This window comes from Nematostella vectensis, chromosome 8, assembly GCF_932526225.1.
Source record: "Nematostella vectensis chromosome 8, jaNemVect1.1, whole genome shotgun sequence".
Taxonomy (NCBI): Eukaryota; Metazoa; Cnidaria; class Anthozoa; order Actiniaria; family Edwardsiidae; genus Nematostella; species Nematostella vectensis.
This window is the reverse complement of record NC_064041.1, coordinates 2,306,702-2,316,953: the sequence shown is the minus strand read 5'-3', so window position 1 is coordinate 2,316,953 and position 10,252 is coordinate 2,306,702. Positions and strand designations below refer to the sequence as shown.

At 37.2% G+C, this 10,252-nt stretch overlaps 2 protein-coding genes across 2 annotated transcripts; both read right to left on the bottom strand.

Moving 5' to 3' along the window:
- Positions 1–216: 216 nt before the first annotated feature.
- On the bottom strand, positions 217–4,516 carry LOC5500567 (adenylate kinase isoenzyme 5). The gene is made up of 2 exons (XM_001621947.3): positions 4,306–4,516; positions 217–1,953 (listed from the first exon to the last, which is right to left on the bottom strand). Exons 1-2 carry the CDS (start codon positions 4,375–4,377, stop codon positions 1,741–1,743), a joined length of 285 nt encoding a protein of 94 aa, XP_001621997.2. The 5' UTR covers positions 4,378–4,516; the 3' UTR covers positions 217–1,740.
- A 764-nt stretch (positions 4,517–5,280) lies between these two features.
- On the bottom strand, positions 5,281–9,882 carry LOC5516705. Its single transcript, XM_032386569.2, has 6 exons — positions 9,668–9,882; positions 8,200–8,742; positions 7,232–7,320; positions 6,573–6,770; positions 6,314–6,383; positions 5,281–5,937 (listed from the first exon to the last, which is right to left on the bottom strand). The coding sequence occupies exons 1-6, from the start codon at positions 9,830–9,832 to the stop codon at positions 5,791–5,793; spliced, it is 1,212 nt and encodes a 403-aa protein (XP_032242460.2). The 5' UTR covers positions 9,833–9,882; the 3' UTR covers positions 5,281–5,790.
- Between the last annotated feature and the right edge of the window lie 370 nt (positions 9,883–10,252).

Here is a 10,252-nt window from a genome sequence, read left to right as displayed (position 1 = left end):
CATGGCATGGCCAAATAGTTTGATGATCCGATCCCTGTAGCGAAGCAAGAAGGTTGGAGATTCGGGAAACTGTATCGAATCTCCTTAAATGCCTTCAATATACATTCAACAGCGCTAACAGATAGAAATAAAATAAAGTATAAAACGTTTCAGTAGACTAGTCTAATAATTTAAAACTTAAGATTTACGATGGCGAAGGGACGAAGACGGTGCGCATTTTATCTTTCTTCTTTTTTCATTAAACAAGAATATGGATACTAAGAATGTATTTTTTTACAGGTAATAACTAACTCTTTAAGAACCTAAATCTAGTTAATGTTGCTTTTTGTGGTAAAGTCTGTGCTAATTTTGCAAGACGAAAGTGTCTGCCACTTTATACTCCAGCAAAGTTGAAATTTCACAAATACATCTCTACCTCCGCCTAGCCCCACCAAAAGTACTTCGTATCCCCCCCCCAAAAATAAATGGGGTTTCTCTCAACAAAATTAATTTACAGCAATGATACCTAGCACAGAGTCAGAAAATTCAACCACTCCCCCACCCTTGGCTAGATCAAGGGAGTCTAAAGGGGGCCTCTTGTCACCTATATTCTAAAGCAAAAGTCCAGCCATATGTTATATACAATTATACCCCCCATTACTCTCTATAATGTTGCAGCTTAACCCTTTTATAAATCCTGCTTCCACCACTTCTACAAAATGTGGTTAACAGCTATTTCAATAAATGTTGTCAGTGCAAATGCAAATGGCGATTGGCAATTGGCAGATCTATGACCAAAAGGCAACAATGATGGGTCTCATTACATTTCAATCAAAATATGGATCAATCATGCAATAATCTATTTAAGGCCATCAATATTTTTCTCTAGCATCACTGGAGTTCAACAATATATAACCTTAATGTTTATAAAAAAAAATTATTACCCCATAATCACCCTTCTGTCTTGTAACTGCCATTTGCCATTTGCTCTATAGATGTTTGGAATTAAAATGAAAATATGATGAGCTTGATCTCTGCTGAGGGGCTGTGATGACAGTCTTTAATAAACTTGCAAACAGAAACCCTGCAAGCAGAAATCTCTTTTGCACTGACAAAAATGAGAGAGAGGAGATCCTATTGAGTAAGTGCTGGTGTTCATGGCAAACCTATTTATTAAGTTTGGTAGTCCTACTATATATGTAATGACAAAACCAGTTCCGGTTTCAAATTCTACTACCAGTATACCTACGGACAGATTAAAGATGCATAAATACAGCAAGGTTTGATTGGGGACAATACCATGCGCATACCATTGATAATCCCATGGAGTTAAATAGAGAGAAAAATAAAACAATGAAAAATCTTTAATACTTCACCAGCCAACCATTCATCTGAAACCTAGGCTTGCAACTGTATATTTCTGAGTCCTTGATGTCCATCAGGCAGAGTGGAATTAAGAACGGAATTGAATATGCTCAATGAGTGAGAAAATGTGCATTTTGTCAGGGTAGTAACAAAGAACAGGTATTTCAAAACAGGTTGTGTTTCATCCGAAACATTGGAAGGCAGTACATCAAAGAACTTTTCAGGAGTTGACATAGGTCTCCCCTTATCTCTCATTTTTCCAGGTGCTTGAAAACCTCTGCCAGCAGGGAATCAACATATGGCTCAGTTGTGATCCGTGTTGACATCATGTGCTTCTTTTGCAAGCATTGCTGTTTTTAGTGCTTTTCATCCTCAATATAATCTTGTTCCAGATTGTCACTGCTGTTGAATCTCAGCTTCAGTGTCAAATATCTTGTCAAAGTTTGAAATTTTCTCATCAGTTTGTAGTAATTTGCTTTGTTTATCATCCAACCGTAGGAAGGAATCCCACTTCACACCATTTCTGTTTTCTTTAACCTTTTGCAGACATTGCTGGAGGAAATCTACTGGGTCTTCAGGCTGGTTGTGAACAAGCCCAGTCAGCATACTCTAAAGAAAGCATAAGTATTATCAACTGCAAACATGTCAACTATTGAGCTAAATCAATATTCTATACATAGGGTAATCATGTCTGTAACCAGGTACCCAGACTTTGGGGCAGGTGTTTCATTTGGCCTTTTGAATACTTTATCTTCTTCCAACTCAGAGTGTTTCTCTCTCAAATGAGCAGATGCTCCAGTCAAGTGAGGTGGCTCTTCTGAACCTCCAAATCCCCTTGGCCAAAGCAGGGTAGTAATAAGGCAAATGATGTGATCCCGATCCCAGGGCTAAACAAAATGCTCCCTGATCCCAAAATTTAGTTAAATGGTATCCCTGATCCCATAAAAATCTTGTGATCCCATACGTTTTAAGGCAAATGATCTCTGATCCTGATAAAGTTGTTGTGATCCAATATTTTGAAAATGATCCTGATTCTACCAACATGATTTTAATACCCGATCACAAAAAAGCTGATCCATGAACACATTTGCTTGTTACTACCATGCTATAGGCCTGGTTATTACTCACTATTATTTTTTTGCATCTTCAATCAGCTGATCTCAAGTATGGTATTTTGCAAATAAAAGTTATAATTCCATAATTTTTTTCTGATTCCTTTAATTATAGACATAAACAAACACCAATTTAAACTCCTTCCAAATAGAAGCAGAAACGGCAATATACTAAGGACTTAGACAGCTTAGTATCACAATCACATGTCCCAGAAACTGGGCTTTACTATAGGTTGAAAAAACAAGTTTTTTTTATTCTGATTGTTTTTAATTTATTTGGGCACAACCTCCATGATCCCATTCTGCCACCACCCACATAAAACATGTGCTGTTCTTTGTTTAAATGGTATAGGAAAGAATGGGGGGTGAGCATGTGTGAATTCCTGTGGTTATAAAAAAACTGTGTTCCTTGGGCCTATTTGAAATGGCTACCATTAAACGGTGGAAAACAAGATTTCATACAACTTTACGTAAAATTTGTTAATTCAGACACCATTTAGCAGCCAAAATAAGCAAAAAAAGAATTGAAGCCCACAATTATGGTATGGAATCTCCTTTACAAGGTAAAGACCGGGCAAAAAATGACAACATTTAAAACAAAGATGTTTGATATCCCCTCCCTCTTGTTTTGCACCAAGGCTCCCATACAGGTTAAATTTCATACTAAACTTCGAGCAGAAAATGAGATATCAAAGAAAATATCCAAAAGTCAAGAGAGTCTAATTACTGTAGGTAACTTGCACTTAGAAAGCATGTGACATTTGGGGTGGCAAAAAAGCAACAACAAAAAGCAACTGATTAAGGGCTAATGAATCAGCCAGAAAGTTTCTGTTAGAGGGGGATTTATTAGCTATCAACCCAACTTGGAAATAAAACTTGTGAAATCGCGACAAATACAGTAAACATGTGAGAAAACCCAAGAAAGCCAATGTGGGTGAAAACAGAGAATGTATGAACATTCTCACAATAATTAGGCTTGTGATGAGGTCCAAAATCTCGTGACTCACGCCTAAGTTGACAGCTTTGGGGCTATTCTCATTGAAACATTCAATTTTTCCGTCGCCCTCTCAGCCCCAGCTATTTCTGTTAAGCCCCTCAAAAGTAACGTGTTTTTAAGTGCATGTCGAGTGTGTAAATGTTTGTATAGAGTGTAGCGGCGGATCCAGAATTTCAAAATGGGGGGTGGATAATGGCCAGCTAGACGGCTTATAACTGATCCAGTGGTCCTTCACAAGGTAGGTCACATGGGTCTAACAATACTTCACGCTGAATTGGATTTGTTGAGACAGCAAAGTCAAGCAGGCAAAGGAACATGGACAGTACCTCCTGTCCATCAGACATTTATTTTCTTTAAACAAAGTGACTTTTCAATTTTCTACTCAAAAAGGGGGGTGGATATCCACCCAACCCCCCCTGTATCCACCCCTGCAGTTTCATTTATACCCCCCAACACATTAAATCAATTTCATTTGACAACGCTAAACAAAAATCCCATCAAAATCATTACATCTTGAGGCAACACGACTTTGATTCGTAGTGTAGAAAGTTTGAATTTTGACACCCTGCATTAGATACAAAAGCAACCAAACTTCGAAACGACAATGACATGTGTGGATTCACCCAAGCAAATAGACAAGACAAGTAATCAACATGAAACCAATACAACAACCATCATTCACAAACAAACTCGCGTTCACTCAAATTGAAAGGTCAGAGAGTTGTTACACAAGGTATCCAAGAACACGAAGGCCTCATGTAAGCGTCTGTTTGGTCACGATTATCATTTGAACGCCATAAGAAATTTGAGGCATTTTGTTGTATAAAGAAGCGTACAAAAGGGAAGACTTACCTCAAACAACTGGTAAACTTGTTTTCTCGCCATGTATCCCTTTGCATCTTCAATTGCTTTTCCGGAATCCATGGCAGAGCTCTTATCCAAACGATAGGGTGGTTAAAAGAGGTCCATGGAGGTTTCTTGTATAGACGTTTTGCCGTGAAATTTGATAGCTTGGTGTTGATGTCAGCGTTGCTATGTGTGACTTGTTGGGACCCGTTCAGATTACCGTCGCGCCACAGGCAGCCCAAGTTAGTTATCCTCAAGTTCTTTCTACAGAAAATTTTGTGGTATAAAATTTATCACATTCTTTTAATAAAATTAAAGAACTTGTAACATAGCATTTAAAGTTTTTGTTTTATTTATTTGTAATCTGTCAAAACATTAAAGTTAAAAAATTACCGTATGCAAAAAAAGGACCCGTCACTTTTTTGTACCTATCTAGCTTTGCCTCCCTGTGAAGGCATATAGTTATCATATGAAAAAAGGGATTTCAGTATTTGATTATTCGTCACTAATATAAGAAATGACAGACTTTTTGCAGTCAGGGGGAGGGGGGACGTGTCTGCTATGATCCTTCTTGAATCTCGCTATTTTCCCATTAAAAAGCATGACTGGTTACTCTCTCTGTTTCAGATGTGATATGAAATGTTCAAGCTTTGCTGTACAAATAGCCAAAATAAGGGTTTGTTTCAGAGGTAACATCTTGGTAAACGATAAACTGTGTTTTCAAACAGTAGTGTATTGAATTTCAGAAAGGGAAGTCATGTTATTAATAAAAATCTCATTTTTATCTGCTAGATGCAGGCAGGTACCCAGGATTGGCTAAAGGGGGGGGGGGGGGGGGGCGCAGTCATAGGTATCATATGAAAAAATCATAGGATTTGAAAATTCCTTAATAAGGAATGACACTCGGCCGCCAAGGGGGTACATGCACCCCCATGTGTTTGTGCCTGAGATGGAAAAGCTAAGTGTCTATCCACACTCTTGTACCACTCTCATCTTTGTTTATCTGTTCATCAGCTCATTCATTTAATCATCTTTTGTCTTCCCATTTGTCTTATTGTTTGTCAGTTCCTACTCAGCTGTTATATTGTCTATATATGTCTGTCAGTCTTCAGTGTACAGGATTCAAAGAAATTTGACAAACCACTTTTCTGCTTTCCATTTTTTTTAATGTCAAGTCTCCCATTTTGAAAACCTCATCAAGGTACATTCCGCTAAGCCTCTTCTAAGAGTTCACACGCTGTCACACAGACAGCAGAAGGGGTTGTTCATGTTTTTAAGCATATTTTCTTTCTAAAGTTTCTTATTAGTTTAAAGCAATGTTCTTCCATTTAACCAAATCTCAAGGGCTGAGCCATTGATGGGCTTGTTTGACGCCCTCTGGTTTTTGGCCGGCATTGTCCTGGATGCTAAAATTTATAATATTTTCTTTATGGTCACACAGTGTTTATACATCTAGTGTTGTCATCATATTACATCCATAGTCCCTATAACTTATGAGTGAGCAACAGTGGTACCCCCAGCGTCCTTCACCCTGTGCCGAGCGAGCATCCCAGGCGCCTTGGGCAGCAGGCCCAAGATAGTGGCTGGTCTCACCACCCATAGAGGGTCATCAGTCTCGGGTGACTTGCTGGGCATAAGCTGTTGGGAAAAAGCCAAATACAATTGTACAGTGTAACAGATGGGAGGGTGGGTGGGTGGGTGGGTGGATGGTAGGGTTTTTTTTTGGGTAAACTCTTTGGGTATTTCAAGGGTCAAGCAGTTTAGATAGTTTCTCATTCGAAAAATTATTCATGGTGTTGTGGAAAGCCACGCTGCAATCATTCTGGGGGTTTACAAATTATTCCATTCTAGTTTTTTTGGGTTTGTAATCTTGTTTTTAATCTTGTACCTTCTGGGGACATCATTTAGAAAATGCCCTAACATATACTATTAAATAACAATATGTTTCCTTATTTCCTTTGAGGACAAAATAGAGGCTGATCAGACACTACGTTTTCAATCAATCAAACTTTACCTTCATTAATCTGTGGCAATGGATAAGGCCATCACGACCAACTTCAAAAATTGAAAATCCATCAACATATCTAGGGAAAATATACAACAATGTAAGAATACAAAAGAATTACTAAAATAGGCCAGGGTGAGTTGTTGTGTAAATTTTCTTTTCTAAAAGCATTTCATTTTCTGGAGAATTTGCATTCTGATAAATAAATAAGTAAAATATTAAAATATTACTTTTTAAAGCAAAAGAAAAATAGTTTTATATAAAATACCTTATTTTGTCATCCCAAGGGATTCGCCGATTGATGAGAGAGTTGTATCTTGGCACCCCACAGATGCGCCATCTGACCTTTACATCACAATCCTTGGGATCTTCTGTGATTCTTAAAATCTCAATTGAGACATCAGACATGTAAAGCTGGCCAATACATCGCATGGCAGCCAGGAGAGCTTTATATGATGATAATCCACTGAAACAACAAATAAATCAAGAAAAATGCTTTGAGAGTGTTTATTTAATCGAGGAGAGTGGGGGTGGGACAACATTAAATTTTACCCCTTAACATACCCCAAGATTTTGGTAGAACTAAAATAATTTCAGAGCAATTATTTAGAGGGCCCATTTTTTGGAGTCCCCTTTTGGTGGTTACACTTTTTAAGCGACCCCCCTATATCTTTCCTCTCCCCCCAAAGTATTTCAAGAACACTCCCTTTGTGATAAACAGACAGACTATAACTGTATTCTACATACAATAGGCTAGCAGGCTATGATATGAATTTTTCATTTCATCCCTGTATAAGCTTCTTTTCACCTGAGTAGCTATTCTTGGTTCCCCCTCCAGTAATAGGGAAATGTTGTGTGATTGACACCAATAGCTGCAGGAAAATACATATATTTTCCACTACCTAAAAAAACTCTTTTAAGACTTACTTGGTGGTTGTCCTCGTTAAAGCATTTATAAACTTGACATTTTCATGATACAAGCTATAACCATGCCCATTTTGGAAGAACAATGGAAGCTAAAAAAAGTCAATTGTAAAGTGTTAATGCCACTATTCTAACTGAGCTTAGATGGCCAAACACATGTCACACTACATGTACACTCTTTAACAACTGCAAAAAAGCTGTAGAATAACTAGTAGGTCTGTGTAGATGGGGTAAGATTAGGGAATTAAATCAACGCAAGCTTTAAATGGAATGTCTCTTTTGCTGCGGCATAGGGCTTTTCTATTCAGCCAGTTACTACTTCAACCTAGTGATCATTTACTCTATTTTTTACATTGAAGAGAGATTTTGATGGAAAATCATCAGACTTCAATGTTTGATGACTATTTTTGAATTTTCAGTAGGTCAATGTATTTTCAAATGTGAACAATAAAAGGGAGCAACTGCTACGCAAAACATTTCTACCTATGCATTCGCCATGTTGCATGGGATATTGGGGTAAGTTAATAAGTGAATTTAACATAGTGTCGTACAGTAACTATATTGATGTCATACTAAATGAAAGCTAGTAAATGATGTCAATTCTGCTCCCAGGATATTTTCATTATGTAGTTGGATTATTAGGTCTAGTTTAAAGTCATCAATGAGCCTTCAATAATAACAATCCATAGTGCAAACTCTTATACAAAGTAGAACCTGAATTTCTTTTTCTTGTAGTTTTACCAAAATACCATAAAAATTGAATTGGATAGATAGGGGCATCCCTGAGCCAGTTTTAGCCTTAAACAAACCACCCAAAAACTTTGCTAATTTTGTTATTCCTGTGTTGGTATTATAGCACAGTTTGCCTTTCAAGTTTAGTTACTGTAAACCTAGATTTTACTTGTTTAAAGGCAGATACAAGCCCAACCCACAATGCTGCAAACTCCTATGCCCCAACATGTGCACTTTACCTCATCACGTAATGCTAAAAATACTGTTGCTAGTTCTGTTGGGTTGCACTTCTCTTCAGCAGGTGACATAGAGTCTTGTGATGGTTTTTCCACTGGTTTACAAAAACTTGAACACATCATTGTCCCGGCCAAGTAATTTGAATCTAAAGGTTTATCAAACCTTCCAAGTTCCTTCTTCATATTTTTGCCATTGGAATAATTATTTTTAAGTTGCTTCTTGATGATAATTTTCTTCAGCTTTGGTTTGAATAGTGCATGATTTCTCAAAGCTTCTTCATAAATTGGCCAGAACTCCTTGGCCCAATGTTTTTCATAACTGAATACTATCCATTCCAAGTCTGTTTTGTCAATTAGTGGATCCAAGGAATCCAGCAGCAAAGTATTCTGTTTTCTCAATAAAATAACAGCATTTTCTTTTAATGGTGGTTTTCCTAAAATTCCTGAGATTGGTTGTCTCACTGCTTCTATTCCCTGATTTAGAGGTGTCTCTGATTGCATTCCTTGCACAACATAGGAATTCTTTGGTAACACTTGCAAACAGGTCTGGAAACAAAATGATAAATATTGGTTACTTATCAGAAGCAAAAAAAAAAGGGTTTTTTTTGTTTACAGGATATGATTGACTTGAGTAAACAAAATTGTTAGAATAAGCAGGGAATTCAGGAGTAAGACATTTGTGAGTTCAAACCCAAGAGAAATTGAGCATAAACAAAATATATACAGAATCAAAACATCTGACCATTTTTGAAAATATTACTATAAATATTAATATCAGAGATCAGAGGATGGATTGAATTTCACAGCAGCTCAAGAGTTTCTTATTTGCTACTGAAATGTACAACTTGTTTGCTGTGCCATTTAAGGATTTGATTGCACTATTGGAGTTATTATCTAGTACACAATTTCCTGTTTGTTATTGAGGTTGCCCAAGCATGATAGCATTTTTAATTTATAATCATTTATTAAACAGGTCGGAGATAAAATATTTAAACTGAAAAAAAGTGGGTGTGTCAGCCCCTTTCTCCATCCCCCCCCATCAGTTACCTCTTGCATATCGTTGGATGTGTACTACAAGAGGGTTAGGGTTGGTTTGATGGAGAAATAAATAGAAGATTAAAAGTATAACAGGGCAAGTATTACAATATGCGAATGGGTTATAATTTCGGTAGTTACCACTAACTACTAATATAACATGATATTTGAATACATTAGCTATTATTTCTCAAACACTGTAAGTAAACTTTCAACAACCTGCGACGGAATGTTGCTTTTGCTAAGGGCACGTCTCTGCCATTTTGTGCGAATGGGTAATAAAGAATTAGTTTTTTTCCTGGAAATACTCTAAACCTTGAGTCAATATGGAGTCGTCATCACAAGTCGATTGTGAGCCATGCTAAGCAATTGTTATATCCTGGTATCAAAACAAATTCAACACACGCGTTTGATCTTCAATTTCATCTCCACCAACCTGAATATTTCTCGGGCCTGAGAATCCACCATTTTCTCTACATGCAATCGAATGCTGCAGCTTAGAGCGTACACAAAATACTGTTGTTACCGGCTTTAGCCATTTAGAGAGTAAAACATAACTAAAAACAGAAGTTCCTCTCGCATACAAGTGATAGCCAGCCATGCGCTACTCTGGTGTATCCAAGATGGCGGCTTCCATCGATTACGTCACAACATGAAACATAACACGGAAGTGACGTATTGAGAAGCAGAAGTGACGTATTCGGTAATCACATAAAACTGGTATTCGATTCCGTCAATTCTAATATCGAATTTTAGTTGTGTCATTCTAAAAATTCATTTACATTCAACTCTTTTGCAATTCGATATAAATGAGGATAAATAGAAACTACACAAGCGCTTTGGTAGCTTCCAAATGTGAGGATGATTTTGGAAATATTAGCGTTGCTTTTCAGGCCATGTGAGAAAGCAGATCTCACACACTTCCAAATGTGAGGATGATTTTGGAAATATTAGCGTTGCTTTTCAGGCCATGTGAGAAAGCAGATCTCACACACACACAAAAAAAAATGATAAAAAAAGA